The sequence below is a fragment of the Trematomus bernacchii genome, unplaced genomic scaffold (genome assembly GCF_902827165.1).
Source record: "Trematomus bernacchii unplaced genomic scaffold, fTreBer1.1, whole genome shotgun sequence".
NCBI lineage: Eukaryota > Metazoa > Chordata > Actinopteri > Perciformes > Nototheniidae > Trematomus > Trematomus bernacchii.
The window spans coordinates 3200869-3228694 of NW_022987668.1; the positions used below are offsets into that span (position 1 = coordinate 3200869).

Below are 27826 nucleotides of genomic sequence, written 5' to 3' on the forward strand. Positions count from 1 at the left end.
CCCATGTGGATAATGTTTGTCTCTAAAACCAAATGGAATTCATGTTTCTTTTCTGCACCAAAAAATCTAACATAATCGCTGCTGCGGGGATCATGTAGCAGCACTCTGCAGTGAGAAGAGGTCCCCAGAGGACATTCTGCAGAGCCCGGGACTAATATTTTGGGTTTGCAGAAAATAAATTGGATGTAAGAAGAAGAAGAAGAAGAAGAGAGGCAAGGACAGAGAGACTTGGAGCTGCGATGGGCGAGGGAGAACAGGAAGTGAGAGGTTAGGGTGGCGAAGGAGAGAGAAATTGCTTTAGAGAGAGTGCGTTCATGAAGAGAGTGGTTACAGAAGAGGATTTGGACAGGATACATATCTGACTAATCAAACCAGTGTTGGGTATTTGACTGGCTCAAATCCATAGCTCGCATTTCTAATTGGTTTGGAGATTATCAGCTTTGCATGCTGTCACACACACACACACTGACACACACACACACACTGACACACACATTTGGCATAACATGACAGTGGAAAGCCTCAGACACTGCAGCTCGACATGGAGGAAGAAAGAGCGCGATGGAAAGAGAGAAGCGGGTGATGAATTAAACAGAAAGGAAGAATTACCGGGGCTTGAAATGAAGCAAAATAAGACTTCACACAGAACTAGAGTTCTTATTTAAATTGACGATTAAGCGATGTGTTCCTGCAACAACAAATATCTTAGAAATAAATGACACAGACTATTGGGAAAGTAAATCACAATAAATATCATCATTATAATAATAATAATAATAATAATACGTTTATTTAGTAGAGCACCTTTCACAGAAATATAATTCACAAAGTGCTTCACAAGAAAGGAGAAAAGTTAAGATGAAGACCACAGAAACATGAATACAATAACAACATGAGGCAGACATGTAAGGTTAACATAAAAGCACAACACAGACCACGTGGAGTCCTGAAAGGAACAAACATAAGAACAGAACACATCACACACATCTCAAGTAGAAACAAAAGCCAATGTAAAAAGATAGATGGATCATAGCGATGAATAAGGACACATAAAGAAATGTAATGTGAGTATTCACTTGATGTTTAAATATTTCCATCCAGGTATAATTCGCACTGCGCTGCCCAACATGGACCGTGAGGCGCGTCAGGAGTACGATGTGCTGATCCAGGCCAAAGACATGGGGGGTCACATGGGGGGGCTGTCCGGCACCACGGAGGTCAAAATCACCCTGACAGACGTCAACGACAACCCTCCAAAGTTCCCACAGAGTGAGTGAAATACCTTACATCATTAACTGCTCGTGAGTGTGAGTGTGAGTTTATGTTTATGTATATGTGTGAGTGTGAGTGTGAGTGTGTGTGAGTGAGTGAGTGAGTTTAACCCAGAGAAATATGGCGCTAGCTTGCCATATACAGTGGAAGCTTGGGAAGTCACTGTACGAAGCGTACAAGATAAGCACTTATCAATTATTTAGGGTTTATACTGTCCCCCTGCAATGGTGTGTGTTGTGTGTGTGTGTGTGTGTGTGTGTGTGTGTGTGTGTGTGTGTGTGTGTGTGTGTGTGTGTGTGTGTGTGTGTGTGTGTGTGTGTGTGTGTGTGTGTGTGTGTGTGTGTGTGTGTGTGTGTGTGTGTGTGTGTGTGTGTGTGTGTGTGTGTATGTGTGTGTGTGTGTGTGTGCTGGGTTGTAGATTTGATGTTTACAGAGAAAGAAAAAAACAGACATGGAGGGAAATACAATTTGTAATACTTCTTTTAGCTCACATATTTGTTGAAAAATATTGAATTTATTTAGGAACCCCATATCAAATAAGTGGTTTCTGCAGGTATTGCTCCAGGGTATTCTTACCTCTTGTATAAAAGGTAAGAGTAAGGCTTTTCTTTGACTGTTCAAAAAGTATTCCATGATGTTTTCTGATAAAGTTAACAGATGGAGAACTAGTCTGTTTTTTAAGCTACAGCTCATATTAAACTGTGGGAGAGAAAACAAGGATTTTAGCCTTTGCAGACCATTTACATGCACACAAACTTATATAACAGAATAGGAAAGGGAAAACCCAATAAAGCGTAATAGGGCCTCGTCAGTGATTTTGCGTCGCTGTACTTTTTCTAGTCTCCTTCTTTGTCAAACACCCCCTCTCTCTCTGTGTGTCTGCATCACATCCTCCACCACGTCGTGGAGTTCCTTCTTTCTGCTCCTGTCTGTCGTTTTGTTTTCTTGTTGCTCCACGCTCTCCCTCCTGTGGCTTTGAGCAGAGAAACTACTGGCACAGATTCAGCCGAGGAGCTGAAGGAGTGGATGGAGAGAAGAGACGAGGAGAAAGAGAGAGACGAGGGCTCAGGATTTAGCCTGTGGAGAATCTGAAAAGACGAGGGAAGGGAGAGACACGAGCAGAAGCAGCGGATGGAAAAGACTCAGAAAAAGAGAGACTGTCAAAACCATCCTCTTCTGAGTATTCAGTAGTCTGCAATGCAAAGATAACATCTGATTCTCTAGGCCACACAACACATTTGAAGGAGTTACAATTAAGGGAAAAAAGTATTATATCCAGCAGATTGTCTTTGGTATTTATGTACTACATATTCGGAAGTTTCCATACTAAGATGATGTCATTTTAATAGTGCAATGGGTTATCGCATTGCCATAACATTAGTCCTAAATTGTTCCTGTACCAAGATACATATTGTTGGGTTTGGTATTTGAGCCCCTTTAATAATTAATCCTACTTTGACAGGCTCAGACGATGCGATCTCTGAGCACAAATCCTGCAACTACACATATTTATTTGAAACCTCCATCTTTGGTTCCTGTCACATAAGGAGATCTCATCGGGATTTAATATCGTAGAAGATATACCTTTTCTTGTCATCGTGCATTTCTAGGAACATTACATTACATTGCATTTAGCTGACGCTTTTATCCAAAGCGACTTACAATAAGTGCATTCGACCAAGAAGATACAAACTAGAAGAAACCAGAATCATATAAGTACGTCAGGTTTCATAGAGCCAAAACATTTCAAGTGCTACTCAACTAGCTTTAGATAAGCCAGTCCTTTATTAGTATATAAGTGCTTTGTTAGTAATTCTTTGTTAGTAATTGTATTGCTCAAAGTGGAGTCAAAAGAGATGAGTTTTCAGTCTGCCCCGGAAGATGTGTAAGCTTTCTGCTGTCCTGATGTCAATGGGGAGCTCATTCCACCATTTTGGAGCCAGGATAGCAAACCCACGTGTTTTGCTGATGGGAACTTGGGTCCCCCTCGCAGTGCGGGTGCAGCGAGCCGTTTGGCTGATGCAGAGCGGAGTGCACGTGCTGGGGTGTACGGTTTAACCATGTCCTGGATGTAGGAAGGGCCAGATCCATTCACAGCATGGTACACAAGTATCAGTGTCTTGAAGTGGATTCTAGCAGTTACTGGAAGCCAGTGAAGGGAGCGGAGGAGCGGTGTGGTGTGGGAGAATCTAGGAAGGTTGAAGACCAGACGAGCCGCTGCATTCTGGATGAGCTGCAGAGGTCGGATGGCACATGCAGGTAGACCAGCCAGGAGGGAGTTGCAGTAGTCTACAAAAAGTAGGAACAAAACCATTAAGGGGTAGACAGACAACAGCAGGAAGTCAGTTGAGTTTGGACTAAAAAGGACAGTGTATTTCCAATTCAAAACCACTCAGAGCGCCCTTTATTCAGTACAATGATAAAGAGGTGATTGTTGTGAGGATTTGTAAGGATGAAGTTTCTCACCACAGGCTATCCTGCTGTCCCCAATTTCCAAAGTGGATATAAAACATTGTAAAAATAAGATAAAACAGAACAACATGCAGGTTTTATAACCAACCTTATCAAGTGTTTACAAGGTACCCCTTTGCATTCAACCAAACATCCTCTCTGCATCGGTGGCAGTTTGCATCTGTGATACAAGACAACACACGCAGCAATATGGTCTGGAAGCAGGTACATTTGTTTAAAAAAGAAAAAAGGTGGAAGCAGTGCAAACACCTGCAGGAGAGAAGCCTCCCAGATGGTGTGAATGAGGACAGTGATTAGTTATTTAGTAGCTGGGCAGAATGAGAGAGAGAGAGAAAAAGGAAATCAGATAAGCAGAAGAGGCAAAGCAGGCGGTGGAAAAGAAATTCAGATTCAAAGAGAAAACACAATGAAAGAGATACAAACAGATATAAGACACAGCTTGATTCCCTCTCTGCTGCTTTTCACTTTCCATTCAAGCTGTGTTTTTATTTCTTTCACTCCAAGGTTTGATCTCTCTCTCTCTCTCTCTCTCTCTCTCACATATTTTCCGTCCTTGTAATTCTCTCCATTTCACTTCCTTATAAAGCATATTTTGTTTGTCACTCCATAAGCATCCATCACAGCAGACAGGAGGAGGGGCGGAAAATCAGACGGATAACAAGCCATCGTTCCTAAAGTCTCTCTTCAGTCTCTATTAGACCGACATGACAGAGAGGGTTTTGTTAAATATCGTTAATACATGTCAGCCAGCTTTCTTTCCCTCTGGTTGAGCATCGCAGACTAAAAGCAGATTATAAGAGACGTCTGAAGCTCTGAAAGATGATATTTTGGCTGATGTCTGCAGGATTGTACTTTGTATCAGTGTCTTTTAGGATTGCTAACACAGAACGATTCTCATCACCAAAACACAAACACAAATCCATCATTAAAACGTCTGTCACGTGACTTTAGAGTGACTACCGAACAGGAAGGTTATATCCAAACCAGAGAGGAACGATTAATAAATGATAGCCAGAAGTAGAGGTGTAATATTATATGTAATATATAAAAAAAACTAAGAAGACAAACCAAAAAAATAGCAATAGTGTCAACAAATATCCACTTTCTTGATAAAGCCATTACATATTGCCATTCTTCTGAATTAAGCAAAGATGACTTGCTGTTTTTAGCACTTTAATCTAATGTTTAGGTAATATAACTTCATGACAAAGTGCTCTAAGAATAACGTAGCCGTACAAATCATCCTAACTTCTAATAAATAATCAAATCTTTAATCAGAATAATGACAAAGGAATCCGTTTAGTTGACAAAACAAATCTGATTGTGGTGTGTTCTACTGTAAATGTGCTATGTTGGGTGTGGACTTGAATTGAACTTGAAATGAATTAGCAACTCTCTAGTCAACAGCTGTCCCTTAAATACAATCATGAAATAGCTGTGTTATGTTCTCCAAACCATGCAGATGTTATTTACAAAAGAAAACAAGTAGCATACATGCATGACTTGTTTTGTTAAACTGTAGATATATACATTTCCTGTATGACGGGTGCCAGGCTGCATGTGTGTGTCCTGTCATAACGTTTAACTCGGCTGCCGGGAGCCACCGAAGTTAAGCTACTTAGGAAAAGCAAGAATGGAGCGACAGGAGAAGAGATGGAGGAGGAGGAGGAGGAGGAGGAGGAGGAGGAGGAGGAGGAGGAGGAGAGGTGAGGATGAATGGAGGGATTTGGAAAAGGAGGAGAAGCAAATTAAATATGGAGAGGAAGGGAGACAGTGAAGCATATGGAGAGGACAGGGAGGAAGAGGAGGGACGAAGAGGAGGGATGTGGAGGTGGAGGTGGAGGAGATGGATGTCTCCCACTCTCTTTTCCTCTGAAGCCACGTGACCAAATGAAATTTCACGAATCACAGGATTGCAACACCTGGACGGGCAGGATAAACATGCAAGTGGTGTGCGAGCTGTAAAGTGACGAGGCAATACACGCATGAGTTATAGAGGAGGAGGGAGACGGATTTTGGGGGGGGGGGGGGGGGGGGAAGTATAAGGAGGGTGATGGACAGAGTCTGAGGATTTTATGATAAGACGAGACAGATGAAGGGAGGAGAGATGGTTTAAGGGAACATGAAAGATGAGAGGGAGGGGGGAAAAGATAAAAGTGGAGCGAGAGGAGACATATGGTCCGGCTGCTCTCACTCTGCAGCCAGGTGTCCGCTCACCTGACACTATAGGGGGGATTTATATCCGTCGGGCAATAAGAAAATCCTTCGGGCCGTATCAAACAGATGGCAGAGTTCATTTTGATGCCTCGCAGCCCTCTGAAGCTGACCCCGCCTCACATAGTGCACACACAAGAAGACTTTAAGTGGTGTTGAATACAAAAGCAAGCCGTGACGAGTTGATACTGATATCACGAGATGGCAAGAGTACACACTTCCTTTCCTCAAGTAGAAGTACAGATACAGAAGTCGTCAGAAAAATAAGTAGTGGAGTAAAGTACTGATACCAGAAAAATGTACTTAAGTACAGCAACAAAGTATTTGTACTCCACTACTTCCCACCTCTGCTAATAAAGTACATGTTCTGCCTTTTATTTCCCCCTCAGGTGTTTATTCCATGTCGGTGTCAGAGGACAAAGTGCCGGGGGAGGAGGTGGGCCGCCTGAAGGCCAAAGACCCTGACATGGGGGACAACGGGATGGTGAACTACAAACTGATAGACGGAGACGGGATGAACATGTTCGAGATGAGCACCGACTCTGAGACCAGAGAGGCTGTGATCAAACTGAAGAAGGTAAGGAGACACAGACGTGGAGATCAAACGCTGTATTTGATTCTGTTTTCGGCCACATGGGGGAGATTGTTTTTCTCCTCATCCAGAAATCACAGAGCAGCGTTATGATACATTTGGAGTCTTGTTTCTGGTCAAATAAATCACATTTCCCTCTATTTTAGCTCAGTTTTTGGTCCTTCACGAAATATCACTCAGGGGTGTCAAACTCAAATTCATCTCGGGCCACATCAGCATTATGGTTGCACTCAAAGTGCCGGTTGTAACTTTAAGACTATATAAAAATACATATATTTAATATATATAAAATAATGCATTATATTACATTATTGCCTCTGCATTGGATTATTATCAGATAGGGTAATAACTTCATAATTAACTACGTCTGAAAGCAGAAGTCTAGGGCAAATAATTGCAAGTCTCTTCAGTAAGAATTTAAAAAGAAAAGCCAAATTCTGAGAAAAAAGTCAAATGAGAGATGCATTGTGGGACATGTAGTTTATGGGCAACGTGCTTCTGTAAATCGGCATGTAATCGTATAATAAACATATTATATTCTTTCAGAGCTCTTGCGGGGCCACATGAAATGAAGTCGCGGGCCGGATTTGGCCCCCGGGCCTTGAGTTTGACCCCCCTGCTCTAAATGCTTAATGTTCAACTATGTTCAACAGCAGTTAGTTAGTTAGTGAGTGAGTGAGTAAGTTAGGATAGTGACGTTTTACCAGAGATCAAATAAGTAATCAGACTCAGAAATCCTTTACATGTACCGCATTGGGGACATGTTCAGCATTACAGCAGCAAAGGGCCAGTGCACTCATCTAATCAAAATATAAACAAATAAGCAAAAACAAAGTGTAAATTAAGATTCAAATTTCCCTTTAAACAGTTCACAATGAAAATAGTATGCGGCACGGAAAGGGAGAAAGTAGCAGTCGTTGGTTGCCTTTATTCCTCTGGTCATAACAAGTCTTTATATTAAACATTTGATAGGAAGTCACAGTTTCTGGTAAAGATTGCTGGACAAAAGCTAACAGTGGCTACTTCCTGAGTCGCCTACTTTTTCAATTTACCTGCAGATATATACAGAAAAGCAGTTAAGTGAGAGCTTTATATACAACCGACATTTGAGTTAATATGTCTGCTAATGTCATGTGTTAGAAGAAAGAAGGACGTTTGATTCAGTGTGAGAGAGAGTGCATTAACCTCCATGATGCCCTAGGCCAGAAAGCTCATGTCACACACACACACACACACACACACACACACACACACACACACACACACACACACACACACACACACACACACACACACACACACACACACACACACACACACACACACACACACACACACACACACACACACACACACACACACACACACACACACACACACACACACACACACACACACACACACACACACACACACACACACACACACACACACACACACACACACACACACACACCAACTGTAGCTCTCAGTGATCCAGCTCAGCACACACAATTACTTTCTCTCACTCACTCTCTGTCTCTCTAATGCATGCGCACACACAGTCTCTTATTCTTTCATATACACACACACAGTGCTAGGTCAAACACACACACTCTCTATTTTAAACACACACACACACAGTTGTATGTGTAGCTGCGGGTCAGGATTATGAACTGTGGAAGTCATACAGTAAAGAACTATCAAACGTGAGTCGGAAAATAAGGAAATGCGCAACAAACTCCAAAAAAGGCTTCTTTTGTAACCTCTCTTGGATTGTTATCCTAGAAATTAAAAGAAGGAATTTAACGATAGACATCATTTGATCCCGCAGAATCTTAGCGTACCCTTATTTGGCGTGGTAGCATGTAATTACAGTATGTGTTTGATGGCGTTGGTGGTGAGCAGCGTTTCCTGTCCAGACAGCGATGACGTAGCTCCTCAAAGAGCAGCCAGCCTTTCTACTGATGCTGTGGGAAAATGTGTGTCTGAATCAATCGATAGCAGTCCGTTTCATGCCTTTTCTCACAAGCGTCTGCCTGAGTGATTTCTTTGGAGCTCAGTGTGAGAGCGTGGCATTAAGACTGCCGGGGTAAAGGCCTCCCATCAAACCACAGAGTGATAATGAGTAACTCTCCCTCTATTCTCTCAACAAATGCAACGTGTGGGAGCCCTGGAGCAAGGCACTTAACCCACAGACGAGCAGAAAGAGAGGGGGGGGGGGAGGGGGGGGAGTGTGAATAAAAAAACTGAACAAAAGAGTGCCTCCATTACTTGTGTAGGAGGGGGCATCGTGAAGCAGAAACGTGACTAAAGTAGAGATCTGATGAGCAAAGTAAGACGCTCCAATCAAAATGAAGAGAGACACTGATTACACTCAAGTGAAGAGTGTGTGTGTGTGTGTGTGTGTGTGTGTGTGTGTGTGTGTGTGTGTGTGTGTGTGTGTGTATGTGTGTGTGTGTGTGTGTCTTTACTGTGTCCTGTTATCACTCAGGGGAAATCAACCCCTTTTGCCCCCAGAAGGCAGCAACCACACACACACACACACACTAATGTATGAACTCCCACCTAAACACAATTTTGAAGAGTATCAGGAGTAGCCTTCCCTAATCTCTATTCTCTCTCCCTCACACACACACACACACACAGGATGGGCTTTAATCAGCTATTCTCTTTCAACTGTGTCCTGACGAAAGCAGTCCACAGAATATTAAGGAGCCGAGTGTGTGTGTGTGTGTGTGTGTGTGTGTGTGTGTGTGTGTGTGTGTGTTAGCCAGAGAGAGGGAGGCCTTATTGTGAATATTATTATCTCACACTGATTACACAAAGAGGGAGAGAATGACGAGAGAGAGAGAGGGCGTGAGGAAACAGAGATATTGAAAGAACTGGGTCAGAAACATCGTACCTGTCATCGACACGTTAAACGTCCCACACTGAATGAGAGAGGAACGATCCATTGAGAAGAAACGTCCCTGAAGCAGTGAGTTATTTGGCAGCAACATCACACGAAAAAACAGATGAAAGGGCTGAAGCAAAGCAGGTGACATGGGGACGGGCACTAGAGCTCGGCTACGTGGAGAAAATCCAAAAAAACAATATCGTTTGTAAAAACAATATCTCAATGGACTGGTGCAATGTCCAAATAGCATTAAGTGCATTATTTGGTGAAGGTAAAATATGTGAAAAAATATAAATAAAGTTTTGTGGAGATGCAGAGAAGTCCCGCCCCCTACAAACTAAGTACAGACTTAACTCAAATGTAAGTGAAGTTAAGAAAACATCAGACATTTTTTTCCAAACGTATCATTCCCTCTAATATCACAAATCATATCGCAATATTTTGAAAGTGTGTGAGGACCCCAGGAAGAATAGCCAATGCTCATGCTAGTGCTAATGGGGATCAGAAAATGCAGCTCTTGGTGACATCCTAATGACTGCTAACCCCTGCTAAACCTTGTGTGTTTAACTAATACATCCAAAGCTTCTGAGTGATTTTCCAACACTTCACACAGGGCTTATGAGGCCGCACCTCCCACTGGGATTTCAAGTGTTGGTAGCCGCGAGATGAAAAGATCAAACTGACTCCTGGGACTCAACTGGTTCAACATCCAGAATGCTGGCTGGAAACATAGTGATGAGGGGTTTCATCTGGGTTCATAATACAGCAGTGATACCCAAAGTGTGTGTTTTTTTTTAATGTGTCTACAACGGATCTGCTCTTGAAGTCGCAGCCAAGTGCTGTTGGCAATGCAGAAGTGTTCATAATCATCCCTTTGGTATTAAACTGTAGCTGATGCACAATGACTGCCAACTATTGTTGACTTAAAGTGTTTCCTCTGCAGCGAGTAAGATTTAGAGAAAAGAGGAAGATTGATTAGAAGCATGCTTATCGGGTTGAGGGTCATGGAAATGCACCGAAACGTTGGTACTAAAACTTATGTGTCAGTTTGTGGTGTCCAAAAATACTTTTTACCAGAATCAGAAATAGGTAGGTTAACACATACGAGTAATTGTACTTGGTGTTGTGGTGCTTAGATAGAAAAAAGATTGAAAACACAGATAGAAAACTATGATAACATTAAAAAATATTTTAAAAGATAGTACAAAATAGCAATATTGAATATGGTTGTAATCCTAGAAATAGAATAAAATAAAATATGTGCAGTAATAAAAAACAAGATATTGTGTACATTGTGTACATTAATGTAATGCATAGGGTCTATGATGTGACTTAGATTGGAAAAGTGACGTCTTATAGTTGCCAGTAACAAAACTTTTGGGGTCTAAAAGTTGTAAAAAGTCGAATCTGGAGTTATTTTACCTGTACATGTATTTGACGGTGCGGATTAGAGGCGGGGCTTAAGCAAAACGCAAGTATACACGCTCTATTGGACCAGATACATTTGGTATCATGAGTTACGCTAGTTTGGCTTCATGCCACTGAGCAACTCTCATAGGAATGAAAGAGGTCTCCAACGCTGTATCCAGTTCTCTTTATACATCTATAGTCATTGCTCTGTAATTGCTAGGCCACTTTTTTCTGTTATGACTGAATGAAACGGTGACGTGAGTGAAAAGTGTAAGGTTTTCTTTTGGGGCCATTGAGTGTCATGCCTCAAAGCACACACTCAAGTCAATTCAATAGCGAGGCCATCACAAGTCAATGGGTTTTCTCCCAAGTGAATTGGAGCTCCACTCAATACGAGTGAATTGAATCTCAGGGTTGAACGGTGGCCTACCTGTGATATTGAAAAGCAATGCCAAGGGTTTTTTAAATGGTAATGTGTTCTTAATTCACTCGTGTCGATTATAAAAGGGTGTAATAAATAGGAATACAAAACAAGTGGAAGTGCAGTTCTTCTGTCGTGGGAATTAAATCTCCAAACACTCCCTTTTATCCAGTGGGGTCCCAAACTCCCAAACCTAATCGTGACTCTTTAAAAACAGAATTATTTAGTTTCCATCAACAAGAAACAGACAAAGGATTCATTCTGGGTCCAAACTACTCATTTCATATCACGTCATATCAAAGTATTGTGCATTTGGGTTGCTCTTGCTTGTGTCCGTCCGTAGGGATTATGGTAAAAGTTGGACTGCTAAAAAGACATGTTTTCATTCATGTAGCAACAGCTCCCCCTATCAGAGAACAAGGATACAACACTGGTGACTCAATGCTTTTCACAGTGTCTGCAGTGGCTAAACAGTGCTTGAGATCCAGCATTTAGATGACATTACACTGCACAAAGATATGCATGTAGTAGAAACAGCTACTATGAATGGGTTTACATAACAGATACATAATATAGAGTACAGGAAGAGGCAGAAACCCCTATAGTTCCCCTTAAAATAACAATTAAATAACAATTAAATGCACAAAAAATGGAAGTGTGTTTCTGAAATGTATGAGTATGTGTGTGTTTGTGGGTGTGTGCGAGAGGGATATTGGTTTATACACTTTTACTGACTTCTAAGCAATAGTAGTGATAATTATCTCTATACTTGAAATAAAACAAAGCGTGTAATACAACATGGATGGATGGATATCAAATATCAAGAGAAAGAAAGCAACAAAAATCTGATAAATGGTCTTTTAGGCGAAATTATCTTCCAGAAAAAACACATATTAGCGAAATATAGATGAAGTAAATAGTATATTAGCGTGAATAGTTTCTGAAATATGAGATGTGGATGCTGATCGGGTTGCAATCCTAACTAAATGTTTACTGGATGGCCGCCTCCAAACAATATAATTAAACATTGATGAACTTTCTAACTTCCTGATTTAATGACCTCTGTACTTTCTATCTCTCAGCCCGTGGACTTTGAGACGAAGAGGTCTTACACTTTGAAGGTGGAGGGATCCAACCCTCACATCGACCCTCAGTACGTCTCATGGGGGCCGTATAAGGACGAAGCCACAATAAAGGTATGTAAAAATAAAACACGTTTGTATGCATGAGCAGGAGAGCGACTGGATAAATATCACAGGAGTGTTTCAAATGTGTGTTTTGTAGATCTCAGTGGAGGATGCAGATGAGCCTCCTGCGTTCGTAGCTCCCAGTTACACTTTTGAGGTAGAAGAAAACGCGCCTGAAGGCACCTCGGTGGGACGAGTCCACGCAAAAGACACTGATGTTGCCAACAATCCCGTCAGGTAACACACACACACACACACACACACACACACACACACACACACACACACACACACACACACACACACACACACACACACACACACACACACACACACACACACACACACACACACACACACACACACACACACACACACACACACACACACACACACACACACACACACACACACACACACACACACACACACACACACACTTAGTCAGGCTTGTAGCAGTGGGAGCATTTCAATGTTCACTCCACTGTGTATTGGAAAGTTGCCAAAACAACATCCCTTTTAAATAGTGTTCCTTCAGCTACACTGAACAAACAATATGACTCAGAGAAACTTTGCTTTACAACTCGTATTTTTATGCAGATTACATGAAGAGTTTTTCAAACAGAATATGCAAAATAGGATTACAAAGGCAGAGCCTGACACTTTTTATGAAAATCAACAGAAAAACAATCACTGAGTCCAGACTTTTTTGAAACAACAAGACATGCTATACAGAAATTACACTTTGTGTTATTGTATTTGAGTTGAAACCGAATTATCTCCATAATATTGGAAGCTCAATATGTCATGTGTGATAACAGTGTTAAATGTGTGTGTTTTTTCTCCGTTTAGGTACATGATCCCTCTGTACACAGATATAGAGCAGTTCTTCAGCATAAACCCAGAAGACGGCATGATCACCACGAAAAGACCCCTGGACAGAGAGGCACAGGCCTGGCATAACATCTCTGCATCTGCCACAGAGATAGGTACGTGTGCAGAGACAAGATCTAAATATAGAGATATCTTAAAACGGGCCACAAATATGTTCATTTTCAGGTTCATATCAGTATGTAGTGTCTCTACTTTAAAGAGTCCTCTCCTGCTGATGTTCAGGTGTATATCAGTATGTAGTGTCTCTACTTTAAAGAGTCCTCTCCTGCTGATGTTCAGGTGTATATCAGTATGTAGTGTCTCTACTTTAAAGAGTCCTCTCCTGCTGATGTTCAGGTGTATATCAGTATGTAGTGTCTCTACTTTAAAGAGTCTTCTCCTGCTGATGTTCAGGTGTATATCAGTATGTAGTGTCTCTACTTTAAAAAGTCCTCTCCTGCTGATGTTCAGGTGTATATCAGTATGTAGTGTCTCTACTTTAAAGAGTCCTCTCCTGCTGATGTTCAGGTGTATATCAGTATGTAGAGTCTCTACTTTAAAGAGTCCTCTCCTGCTGATGTTCAGGTGTATATCAGTACGTAGTGTCTCTACTTTAAAGAGTCCTCTCCTGCTGATGTTCAGGTGCATATCATATATTTATTTTTCTCATACTGCCTGTGCTGCAGCACCTCTTTTCACCCTCTGTCTGAAACCAGAGCCCAGTCTGCTCTGATTGGTTAGCTGGCCGGCTCTGTTGTGATTGGTCAACCGCATAGAGATGTCCCACCCCTTAGCCTATCACGTACAATGTGTTGGAGCGCTAGCCAATAGAAGGAGTGTGTGGGAGAGAAACTCCCTCTGGCGTGAACTTAGGGATTTTATCCTTGGAGACCATTTACATGCACAAAAAGTGATGTAAACACTACAGGAAAGTGAAAACCCCAGAAGCATGATAGGGATAAGTAAAAAGGGACTCAAGCTGATCTATGTCGGCATGTGGACGTCTCTGTGTTTGTTTCCTATATCTGAGAGAAATTCAAACACACATTTTTGTTCAAAAAGTATGTGGATCGTGACTCTTTATTGTCTCGTCTGGACAGTCACCTGTTAGGTTTAAATGTGAAGTGACACAATGGCGATGAGACTGTCAGTTCTGATTTACTAGAGAAGAGCTAAAGTCAGCCAGAATTTACTCTTGGCTGTCAGAGATTTATGCCGCTGAAACGTTGTACTCTGATATAGGATGAAGAGAAAAAGTCAAAGATGAACAAACAGATGGAAAAATCCCAGACAGCCACCAGACTGTACGTTTTCTGCCGTTCAGATCCCACCCTGTCATTCTGCGGCTCTGGATCCACTCCATTACATGTTATGAACAACATTTACGGGCTTTCCAAGCTGCTGTCTTTAATTTATACTCTCTGGGTGGGACCTAAAGTTAGCATTATTCGCTGTGAATGTCTGAAGAACTGCCTGAAACTTGGCTAACTAATTATATATTCAGCTAGAAGGGATTGGCCTCATGGAGAAGCTTGGTGCTGTTATTTTTGTTCAGAGTAACTCGTTTTAACCCTGGTTTGTATTGCAAGGCCATGGATTTGAAGGGAAGTTAAGTTTTTCTGCATTTAATGTCAAGTTGTTGCTTTGAAATACAAACAAATACTGATATATATAATGTGCAGGATGTCTAGGATGCCAAAGACGAATTAACCTTAGATTTTTCTTTTAACAATACGAACAATAAATATGATCAAATGAAAGAAAGTCTAAAAGCATACAGTAGAAACAGATGTTGACACACCATGGATTGCGACTGGTTATATATGTCAGCTGTTCACTTTAATTCAACTGTATATTACGGTGTGAATGAGGTTCAGCACATAACGTTTTTTGGTAGCTGCTAAGTGACACAAACATGAATCCAAACCCTGACACAGCATGAGAAGAAGTGAAGTTGAGGCCCCAGAAACCCTCATTAGTATCCAATCCACACCACAAAAACTTCTGCTAACTATACAGAAAGTCTGAGGGGCGAAGAAAGGGGGAAATGCCCGTCGTGTCACAGCCCCCCCGGTTTCGACCACTCTAACTCTGAATCTGTGAGCCACAGCCGCCCCACCCTGCTATTCTGTGGTCGGGGCTCAAACTACCAGAGCGCCTCGTGGTTTCCCTGTGGCGCGATAGACGCCAGACGGCCAGATGGAAAAGAGCTCGCAGCCCACAAAACTGGGACCATTGCAGGCTACGCTAACCGCTAACAGGCCCTGGAAAGCTAAATAAATGTCTGGTAATGACAGGGTAGTGGAAAAGTCTTAGTGACTAGAATTACAAATATGCAAGGCAGCGCGGATGTGATGTTCTTTACAGAAATGGACAGTGAAGTGTTTTCTCCTCGAGTTGAGCCCCCGATTCATCAAGAAAACTGTCTACATTCGGTCTGCATCACACATGTTTCCCATCATTTTAATCTTCAGTAGGTATGGAATAAGATTAGATTCAACTTCATTGTCATTGCACAGAGTACTGGGAGAACTAAATGCAGTTTGAAAACAACCAGAAGTGCAAGAAGAAGCTGTAAAGTGCAATGTGATGTATAGCTATAATATAAGTGTATAAATATGACATAAAAAACCTGAAGCCTGAACAGTATTAAAAGGTACAAACACTCTGAAATGCAGAACAAACCCGTATAGAAGTAGCAGATACAAACAGTATAATATAAACACTATAACCAAAGTTAATATGAAACACTATAGACCAGTATTGACTTGACATTTGTCGCTTTAGCATATCAAAACCGAGTCAGTAAAAAGAAAGTGTGGGAGCAGTCGAACTGCGCGGCACACTGACTGGATATATTGACGTCTCGCAACATCGTGCCTGTAATTTCTATAAATCAGAAATAACAAAACGCCGGCTGAGTGGCGGAGTGATTGACAGGCAATCTGTCTGGAAAATATTCATGGTTATATTTGAGTTGGGCTAATTCAGATTACACAGCAGACACTCAGGCAATCACACACACATTCAGGCACAGATGACTGTCTGTTTTAAATAGCCATGACTCTGCTTTAGGTTTCTGTATAGGAGGCAACATACTGATGATGTGTGTGTGTGTCCATGTGTGTGTGTGTGTGTGTGCAGGAGGACATCACCAAGACACCAAAGTGCGTGTGAACATCAAAGTGAAAGATGTAAATGACAACGCCCCAGAGTTCGCCACCAACAACGAAGTCCACATGTGTGAAACTGTTGTGCCGGGAAAGGTACGTACATCTGTATGTGTGTGTGTGTATGTGTGTGTGTGTGCGTGTGTGTGTGTGTGTGTGTGTGTTTTGGGGGCATTTAGGTAAAAATAAACAGTAATCAACACAAATTGCTTCTTTCTGATCTGTATTTCTGTCCACATAAATGGATGTGTTTTAGTGAGATATTGGCAAACCAAAGATTACATTTACCCGGATAGTAGTTGACATTTTATGTGTTTCTGTGTGTGTTCCTGTGTGTGTGTCAGGTTATTGAAACAGTGAGCGCCGTGGACAAAGACTTGATGGCTCACAGACAACACTTCACCTTCAGGCTCGCTCCGGAAGTCGCCCACAACCACAACTTCTCCGTCAAAGACAACAGAGGTAGGAGACCTTTAACGTCTTATTCTATTCATCTCGTTTCTATATGTTTCCCACCCTTTTTCTAGCAGTACCGTTTCTTCATCTGCTGCTATGCCTCCCCCTCCCCCCCCTCCCCCTTTGATTAGATCAAAGCATAGCCAGATGGAGGCTCACACCACCTTGTAGAGAGCAGCAGGTGCTCTGAATCTCTCTCACACACCAGCGAATGCACACATGTTGTGCGGGCTGTATTAATTGCAGTGGGGTCTCTGTCCGTCTGTACATATATCTTAGGGGGCCGACTGATTGAATTAAGTTCTGTGAGGGCTGGGAGAGAGTCTTACGGAAAGAAAATGAGACACAGAGAGTGAGAAAGGCAAGAATAAGAATAATACAGAACGAGAAAAAGAGGCTGTAAGAGACTGAAGAACACAAAAGTGGGAATTGTAATCATGCTGAGTTGAGCATGGTCAAGATATCAGTATGTAGTGTCTCTACTCTGACATGTCTCCATGCTTTAATGTTCAAAAAGCTCTTTATTATTCTCATACTGCCTGTGCTGCAGCACCTCTTTTCACCCTCTGTCTGAAACCAGAGCCCAGTCTGCTCTGATTGGTTAGCTGGCCGGCTCTGTTGTGATTGATCAACCGCTTAGAGATGTCCCGCCCCTATTGCGTACAATGTGTTGGAGCGCTAGCCGATAACAGCTATGTGTAACAAGTAGAAACAAAAGGAGTTTTACTCAAAAGACTCTTTAAAGGTTAGGAAATAAATGCAACAAGTATGGCCCTACAAGTGTAATAATAAAGATCATAAAAGTTTCAAAAGTGAATACTGCAAAATGTGTCTACACTACACTACACTGTAGCTATGTACAAATGACAATAAAAGCCTTGAATCCTGAATCCTACATATGATATTCTAATAATTGCTCATTTCAATATATGTATTTGTATCTTTCTCCACAGACAGCACAGCCAGCATCTATGTTCTCCGTAAAGGATTCAGCCGCGGGACCCAGGATGTGTACTACCTTCCCATCGAGATAAACGACAACGGCCTGCCCTCCATGAGAAGCACCAACACCCTGACCATCAGAGTGTGCTCCTGTGACTCCAGAGGCACCATCCTGTCCTGCAACGTGGAGCCGTATGTCCTCGCAGCGGGGCTGAGCACCGGTGCGCTGATCGCTATCCTGGCCTGCATCGTCATTCTGCTGGGTGAGAACCAGAATCAGAATACCTGTAAAAATGGAAAGAAAAAAAGAATGATGCATAGGCAATTTTAGGTCAAAGTGTGCAACAAAGTGCAGAAACAACAGGCAGAACTAGGCAGAAAAAATAAGCGAAGCATCAGTATGACAGTATATCCTGAGTGTGTGTGTCAGAATCAGAATCATTAGTTCCACAGAGGGGAAATGTACATTATTACAGCAGAAAAGAGCCAAAGACAGCTTAATGTTAGCTAAGAAGCATGCATAAAAAGTATTAAAGGGGACCTATCATGCAAAATGCACTTTTTGATGTCTTTTATACATCAACATGTGTCCCCGGTGTGTCAGGGAACTCACGCAGCGTCAGAAAATAAAACCCTCTCTCTTTTCCTCCGTACCCAAATCTCTAAAAACGGGGCTACAACGGAGCTGATCCAGATTTGCGTCCGATATGACGTAATATCTGAAATGTGGACCCACGGGCCTATCAGAAACGTTGCTATCAGAAACAATGCCCGACTGTTTTGGACGTAATATGGTCGGTGTTTACATTAGCATCGCTAACACTCAGAGCTAACCTGTACTGGAGAGCATGTGTGTGAAGAAGCAGGAAATAAAAAGGAACTCACCTTGTGGTATAACCGGCAAGAGAGAAAGCCTTTGAGCTCCATACTGTTTCAGAAATAATCCTTGATAATCCATGATATGGCGTTTCATCACGGCAGTATTTAGTTTAGACAGTAGCTGCCGGGTCCCGCATGAGCTCAGACCCCTCCTTTTTTGTTGTAAAGCTTTATACCCCAAATCAGCACTTTTGAAACAGGAAGTGAAATAGAGGGATATGAGGCATGGCTAGAATGGGTGATCTGTTTGGTATTTTGAGCAAAACACTTCATAGACATGTTTTTTATATATTTTTATATATCTGAGACCTATGCTATTGCCTAAAAATAGCAGATAAACCTTTACCTTTAAAGATAAATAAATTATAATAAAAAAGTTACACAATTTACAAAATACACATCCTGTAACAGTTCTGAGGATTTAGCAGCCAGGTATATATTGCACTGTTATTAACGGCATATATATATATATATATATATATAGCACATATTACATAGCTGGTTGGTATTTAACAGCAAGGGGTGTTATAGTCTGTGTTATTGCATCGTCATTCTGCTGGGTGAGGAGCTAAGACGCTGCTTAAAAATTGGGAGATTTGCTCGATTGGGAAGCTTTTATTTATAAACGTATTCTTCATTAGTTATTTTCTCACATTCCCCTTTATTATTAGTCAATTAATTGAACATGTTAGAAACAAAACAAACAATAATATTAATAATAATTATCATTATAACAAAGAGAAGCAAAATTTAAAAAAAACGTTCAAGGTATACAAAAAAATATATATATTCTCAAATAGTTTCTGTCATGTTCAAAAGGGGCAAGAAGAAGCGTAAACACGTTTCTGATCCCCCTCTAGCGTACATTGTTCATGAAAATAAAAGATTAAGTCATCGTCATCAGCATCCAATAGTACTCCAATTTAAATGAACAGTTTTTTAACAAGGGGTCACAACGTGATTAAGGTCTCAAATCCTAAAAATTCAACATGAGAATATGAAAAACTAAATGTATAGAAATCAAATCAATAATAACTGGGAAGCTATTTTAGAAAGATAGTGTCTGAGGACGAGAGGTTGTCGAGAGTTTCCCTTTCCAAGCACAGAACAGGAGATCAGAATATATGTGTTCCGTGTTCCCTTGGTACAGTGCACAGGAAGCATGATATAACGCGGTCTAGTCGTTCTGTGATTTGTCCATAAACACAACCAATGTGGTTCCTTAAATTTGGGCTTTGTTATCCCTTTCGACATATTCCTGGATCTTATTATCTCTCCAGTAAGAACTGCTTTGGTGTTTTTGTGTAAATGAGACTTCTCGAAACGTTAACACGCCTACTGGATCGTTGCCAATTCTCTGGCGAACATCACAAAATACTTGTTCTAAAAGCTGGAGGTGAAAAGTCAGTTTTATGTCCAGTCATAATGATTTGGACGTTTGCTTTTTTCGCATACAGGTCCATCGGGTAACGTCTATATGTCAAAGTCTGTCAATTGTATGTCTAAATTACGCCAAACACGCCCAAAATGTACTATACAAATTGGTGAAATGTGGGAATCAGAGACAGGCTGTTAATGTTGCACTGCATCGCTCAAGCTTTTGTTAAAATAACCTTGAGTCGCATGTGTATCAGCCGCTTCTCTCCTTGCGTAATCATATTTTCTAGGACGTAACAGAATGACATTTTTCTTTGTTGGGTTATTTTGTGAAAGTGGGCCTAAATTACTCTAAAGAAATCTTTAAATGTTGTCTGCAGCCTTGGTTTTATTCATCAGCTCTTTGGTTTTCCCACATTGCAGCTGTTATCCGGTTTATTATTTTCTGTAATGTATTGCCCATTGTATTCTCACAGGTGGCGATTACGCTTCTTTCTGCCCTAAGTACTACCAAACGGAGAGTTTCTTCAACATCTGGCATGAGAATAATTGAGGTGTACAGCACAATACAGTGATGGTATTAATGAAACTGTCCAAGGTCTAATTACACCATCTCCCACAGTGCATACTAATTATCCAATGCTGGCTTGCCTCCTTTCTTCACAGAGAGTGTGTGAGGATTGTTATGTAATCCTTAAATGCAGCACAATTTCTGATTCTTGTGTTCTTGTGTTTCTCTTTGGCAGCAATCGTTGTGTTGTTTGTTGCGTTGAGGCGTCAGAAGAAGGAGCCATTGATAGTGTTTGAGGAGGAGGACATCAGGGAGAATATCATCACGTACGATGATGAAGGAGGCGGTGAGGAAGACACGGAGGCTTTCGACATCGCTACACTGCAGGTATCTCAAAAAGTACCTATACTTTGTTCATATTCAGCTTTAGCATTTGTTGATATTTGAATACTTTGTACCTCATTAGCCAGCACCATTTTTCTTCAGCTCTTTCTCATTAACTAACTTGATGAAAAGGTGGAAATGAGATAAGATAAGATAAGAGTTACTTTATTGATCCTAATTTGGGAAATGTTTGCGTTGCAGCAGCATAAAAACAACAAAACAAGGCATTACATAGTAGAAATGAAAGAATAGAAATAAACAATACTAGAATTTAAACATCTCAAAATAGAATTAAAGCAGCATTAAAAAGAAGAAAATATACAGTAGGCATTGAAGATACATTTGGCTCACCATTTGACTCTCAAAGTATAAAAAAGCAAACACTTGGAAATAAATAAAAGGACAAAACACATTTTTATTTTTCTCCACCGCATTAGGTCTTTCAGGGCGAGTACACAAGTGTTTATGATATATTAAAATCTGCTCAAAGATTGAAGGTCAACCCTTTGAGAAACTCTATAAATCAGCATTATACCATGATATATTAACATTGTCTCTGACCTAAACCATGTCCTGAACAGCAAAGATTCAGGGTCTCAGGATTCAATATGGTTACACTGAAGAACTCCTTCATGCATCAGTTAATCCTAAAGTTATATACGGAGTTTAACCCAAGCTCTGTCTTGAACTTCCTTTTCCTTAGTGATTTAAATGTTATCTTAAAAGGTCTGTGTCCTTGTTTCTTGTTGATGTTGCAAACACAATTGCTGTGATGAACGAAAAAATTTCAGACTGGTGCTTTCTTTGTACTCACCCAGAACCAGAGGAGTAGTGGAGTACAAATACTTCGTTACTGTACTTAAGTACATTTTTCTGGTATCAGTACTTTACTCCACTACTTATTATTCTGATGACTTTTTACTTTGACTTCTTACATTTTGAACACAAATACCTGTACTTTGTACTTCTTACATGTTGAACACAAATACCTGTACTTTCTACTTCTTACATTTTGAACACTAATACCTGTACTTTCTACTTCTCACATTTTGAACACAAATACCTGTACTTTCTACTTCTTACATGTTGAACCCAAATACCTGTACTTTCTACTTCTTACATTTTGAACACAAATACCTGTACTTTCTACTTCTTACATTATGAACACAAATACCTGTACTTTCTACTTCTTACATGTTGAACACAAATACCTGTACTTTCTACTTCTCACATTTCCCAAACAGGCTGGTTCCTTTAGTTTGAATGTGTGTTTGGTGGCGTGATCATTATTATTTAGAGTCATTGCGTGCCTATTGATTTGAACACGATCCGTGTATCCATCATTTCCTGGTCTTCTCTAAAGAAGAGGGACCAATGAAAACATTGTCATGTTGCCGTTGTTCAGCATGGAAACATTCATTAGCTAACAATGACATTATTGTTCTATTAATATAAAGGGAGGTCAGGTACTCTTTAAAACAGCTGCTAGTTATGGGTACTTTTTACTTAAGTACATTTCAAAGCCCTCTTTACTTGAGTAAAGAAGTTTAGTCAGTACTTCTACTTTTACCAGAGTATTTTTAAACACAAGTATGTGTACTTCTACTTGAGTAAAGCATGTTTGTACTTGTACCATCGCTACTAATGATGTTTGCAGTAAACCTTTTACTTTAAAGATCTGTTTCCTTGTTGATGTTGCAAAACTTGCTTTGACAAAGTATCGTGAGGGTTTATCTGACTGCTTCTCTCTTTGTATTCGCCCAGAACCCAGACGGTGCCAACGGTTTCCTGCCAAGAAAGGACATCAAACCGGAGCTCCAGTTCCCCCTGAGGCCCGGCGGCGGCCATACTGGACACAGCGTGGACGTTGACGACTTCATCAAAACGAGGATTGCGGAGGCCGACAGCGACGCGACGGCACCGCCCTACGACTCCATTCAGATCTACGGATACGAGGGCAGAGGATCTTTGGCGGGGTCGTTGAGTTCCCTCGAGTCCGTCACGACCGAATCTGACTTGGATTATGACTACTTGCAGAGTTGGGGGCCGAGATTTAAGAAGCTGGCGGATTTGTACGGGACCAAAGACTGCTTCATGGACGATGAGGATGAAGAAGACTCTTAACAGTGGTCTTACTGAGTGGACGCCCCCTTCTGATTTATTGATTCCATGAGGATTTGTTAACTGAGGGTTAACACTCCCCAGTACCCACTTGTTACCAACCTGATCAGTACATGCCAATGTGTCAACGGACGTTCCTTTCCATGGTCCTCCAAGACGATTTGTTAATGAACACGTGAAGAACGCTTGGACTACGCTACCACTTTTTCCCCAAATGTCTCCAGTATGTCTCTTTCCCCTTTCTCTTTCTACAGACTCGAGCATTGCAGGGCTGGGAGATTTGTTATGTCACCAGTTTGTCCGTTGGAAAGTAAATGTTGGGGAAAAAATGTTGCTGTGTGATCAAAATGAGCTGCTTTTAGCTAACTGTTTAGTTTCTTAGAGGTTCTACACTTTTCTGGACTGGATTGACGTAGGTCCTCGATGGATCCCCAGAGAGATTTTACCTTGACAAGTTTCTGAATGGGGTGTATATCGAGGAAGAAAAGCTAATTAAAATAAAAAGTTAGCATGGGATCCAGCAGCTGCCTGATGTTATGGAAGAGAAGTGTTTATGTGTCGGTGGGGGTGAAACAAAATGCTTTTCCAATGTGTTGTTGTGTGTGCAGATTCAGCAGGTACTGTGGTTTAGATAGCGTGACAGACTCTGGGTTGTTGATACTCTGAAGGCGCTCGCAGCATCTTCACAGTATGGTGGCCTTATAATAAATAAACAACAACTCCAGGGGTAAACAGAACAAGAGTAACAATAGAGACCGCGAGCTTCAGTAGCGGCACGCAGACAAATGAACTCACGAGGACTGTCTGAGTGTCTGTGAAAATGCTACCAACTCTTTTTTTTATACTCCCAAAAAGACTCAACATGGATTTGATTTGTGGATGACTCCATGTTTTTCATTCTTCACTGCAGAGAAGATGTGAAAAGAAAAAGCTGCCCTTCTCCACGCCCCCCCCCCCCCCCCCCCCCCCTTGTGTCCCCCCTTTCCCTCCCATTAACAATCATTTCCAAAACACAGAGTCCACCAATGAACGATCACTTCCTCATTCAGAGTCCACCAATGATGATCAATCAGTAAAAACCTGTGAGCTCTAAAAAATCGCCTTAATCTTAACGGACACTCTTGCAGCGCAGTGCATTCTCTCCGTTCTCCTTTTTGTTTTTGAAAAGTATATCCAGAAAGCAAACTATTCTCCATGTTAGGTATGTACAGAGCGGTGTGCAGACATGTGATATATCACTTCTCCTGCACTATTGAAACAGGATGTGGGGGTTTCTGTCGGCACGGTACATGTAGTGTCCAAACTACGGCCCGGGGGCCAAATGTGGTCCGCGGGACATTTCGACTCGGTCCTCAGCAAATTCAAAAAGTATAATGGAGTATGGCCCAAAACTGAAACTTGAGCTTTTCTTGTATTGTACTTATTAAATATATCTGTAAACATATATTACACAGTAGTGTTCATAAGCCCAATGTTCAAATTAATTCAGTAAATTAAAGTGGAAAACACGTTCTAACAAATCTAAGTTGATACGAAAAAAGCCCAATAACTTATACATAACAAACTTGAAATAAACCCTCGCTATTTCCTCTTATTATAAGAAATCTGAGTAAGGAATAACCTGCTAACACAATAAATGAAACCCTCTGGAGAGCTGTGATGTAGGCTGTTTATTTTTCTTAAAGTAGATTCAAGTATCAAGAATAATGTACCTACATTGGATTGACTTTTCCAACTTATAACTGAACTTATGAGGCGATATTCCTCTAGTGAGTGGCCCAGCCCTTCGTACATGTTTCTGTATGTGGCCCTCGTTGAAGAAAGTTTGGACACCCCTGATGTAGACGGAGTAAATGTACCGTTGTGTTTTTTCCTCCAACACCAGCTATGTTGGCGGCAACAGCTGTTGTATCAACACGTGTTGCTAATCAAACATAAAGCGTGCAGCCTGGAAAAAACCCAAGGTGTGTTTCCTGAGAGGCTGAAACCAGAACATCCTTTTTAATCGTGCAGGTTCAATCTCTTTTTTAATGTTATTATATTATGATTATTATTATTATTGTTGTTTTTTATTATTGTTATTATTATCATCATTTTTATGACAATAACTGTTCTTTCTTTGGCTGCAGCTACACGGGAACAAGTTCATGTTTAACTTTTTGCAAATTTGATGTTTTTTATGGTTGTTTAAAATTTTTCGTTTTTCTACAGCGATAACAAACATACTGCCGAAAGTTAAAAATGAACTTCACCTGTGTGCGAACAACCTCTTTCATTTCTTTTGTTTCTTCATTTTGTTTCATTATTTGGCGTTTCTTCGCTCTTCCTCCCCGCTCAAGAGGAGACTAGCAATCTGTGTTTGTTGCAGTGAGAGAACGCCTCCTTCTTATTCTCTGTCAAGTTTTATGGTACCGATTTGTACAATTTTAAAAGTTCTTATTTTAGTATACATGCAGAATATTCCAGTATTACAACAAAAAACATGTTAAGAAAGATAAGATTTAAAAAAATATGTTACAGCATCACACTTATATTTTCAGAACATTGTAATGTTGCTTTACTATGTGCTTCAATCTCCGAAGCGAAAAAAAAACTTTGAAATAAATGCTCTTTTTATAAAATTATATTCAGTTGTGTGTGTAGTAGACTTTATTTTCTTGCTTACAAATATCTTACAAAGAGATATACTGAAAGATACTCATTAGCTGAAGCATTGTGGGTCTTTTCTGGGAGAAATGTAAGGAAGACAGAAGACATAGTCAATGTGTGCAACGAAACATACATATGGGAACGCAGCCTCTCACCTGTTGTCCCAGATTCAATTAAACACATATCTATGAGATTTACGTTGAAAAGAGCAAACACTTTGGGTACTTGGACATTTCCTTTTTATGAAACATTGACATTTATTCACTGCCTGCCACTTAGATAACTTTAGAATATCAACTCATTACGATATGAATGCTTTATTCTGAACTTAAATCAACACACAGTGAAGCTGAGATCGATGGAAATGACATTAGTTTTGTAAGTATTAAGAAAACTAACTCTTAAATCCACATACAGTAACTAGTGGTACCTGTGCTTAAATTACAACCCTTTAACTCTGGTGACACACACACACACACACACACACACACACACACACACACACACACACACACACACACACACACACACACACCACACACACACACACACCACACACACACACACACACCACACACACACACACACAACACACACACACACACACACACACACACACACACACACACACACACACACACACACACACACACACACACACACACACACACACACACACACACACACACACACACACACACACACACACACACACACACACACTCCTAGGGGAGCAGCACTGAGAAGGTCAGGCTGCACTTAGAACAAAGAAGTGAAATAGAAAGAGAGACCGGAACAACTCAGTGTGAGCAGGGAGAGAAGTGATGCAGACAAATTATACTTTAAACCATGTTGCAGTGATATAACTCATAATGTATTACTTTAAAGGGGGGAGGACTTTTCTGACGCTGATTGTATTACATAACTTTCAGATCCTCTTGGAAATCAGCAATGAATTGGGGTTGCAACTAACAACTATAATCATTATCAAGTCATCTGATTATTTCCTCTATTCATAGTTTCTTAAAATGTCCAACAATAGCAAAAACATGCTCAGCATAATTTGCCAAAGATTGGATAAAGTTTGCATATTTGTGAAAGTCCAAAACCCAAAGAAAATCAATCAAAGGCTAAATATTCAGGGGGGAAATGACTTAAATGATTAGTTGTCAGCCTCAATGACTGCTTGGTATTTTAGGAATGTGAGTGTGGGAGAGGAATATGGTTTTATTCAGCCTACAATGGGGGTATTTGAATAATCTTTTGTGCAAGTAAGACTCAAAATCTGCAGTGAAATGACCCTCAAGAGCTGAGACCAGACAGAGAGAAAGAGGGGAGGAAGCAGAATGTATTTAAAGCTGCAAAGACTGTAAAGTCAAATACATTTCCACTCAAAAGAAGGTAACTTGTTAACATAGAAGGAGGTCATTTATAGGATGTAATAGTATCTGTAGTGTCTGAATTAGTGTGAGTTAGCTTTTCAGTTTACCCAAAGATGACTGTCATACACTGTGAAATAGCAGCATACTATAGGAGGTGATCAGAAGGAAGTAATACGTTCAATATTCTTTCAATTGATAGAGTGCAATTTAAAGACATAAGGGGGTATGCTTTCCCACAGCTGACCAAAGGACTGGAACTAGAGGAAGACGTATACATAATACTGCACAATAATTAGCATAGTACGTGAGATGGAAGGAAGAGGAGACCTAAAAAAAGAGGAAGAAAGTTCAAGAGCGAAGGTGGAAAAATAAGTAAACATTTGTGCCTTCTGCTACCCGGGGTCCCAGTGGGGAAGAGGGAGGAGAGAGGGAGGAGAGAGGGAGGACAGGTGAACTTTTGCACCTGACTGAACCTTTCCGTCTGTGTCCCAGCGGGAGAAAGAAAAGGAGACAGAAGGAAATCGAACGGACCATTCAAAAAAAAAAGGAGGAAACTAGTGTGTGTGTCAGCTAGAGGTGAGACAGAGGAAGGACATAGAGAGAGGAGAGGATGTAAAGGAAGGAGTTTCAGAAGAT

At 40.9% G+C, this 27826-nt stretch overlaps 1 protein-coding gene across 3 annotated transcripts in view; it reads left to right on the top strand.

The window, feature by feature from the left end:
* The window catches only part of cdh11 (cadherin 11, type 2, OB-cadherin (osteoblast)), a 109376-nt gene extending 85280 nt beyond the window's left edge, over positions 1 to 24096 (top strand). For 2 of the 3 annotated variants that reach the window (XM_034135922.1, XM_034135923.1), the window contains exons 7-16: positions 1102 to 1269; positions 6348 to 6535; positions 12342 to 12455; positions 12544 to 12683; positions 13299 to 13435; positions 16464 to 16585; positions 16834 to 16951; positions 17899 to 18150; positions 20890 to 21053; positions 22803 to 24096. In XM_034135922.1, the coding sequence (XP_033991813.1) occupies positions 1102 to 1269; positions 6348 to 6535; positions 12342 to 12455; positions 12544 to 12683; positions 13299 to 13435; positions 16464 to 16585; positions 16834 to 16951; positions 17899 to 18150; positions 20890 to 21053; positions 22803 to 23162 (1763 nt within the window). In that variant the 3' untranslated portion in view covers positions 23163 to 24096. The remainder of the gene's footprint in view (positions 1 to 1101; positions 1270 to 6347; positions 6536 to 12341; positions 12456 to 12543; positions 12684 to 13298; positions 13436 to 16463; positions 16586 to 16833; positions 16952 to 17898; positions 18151 to 20889; positions 21054 to 22802) is intronic. The other variant, XM_034135924.1, reaches the window with a different exon arrangement.
* The last annotated feature ends 3730 nt before the right edge of the window (positions 24097 to 27826 follow it).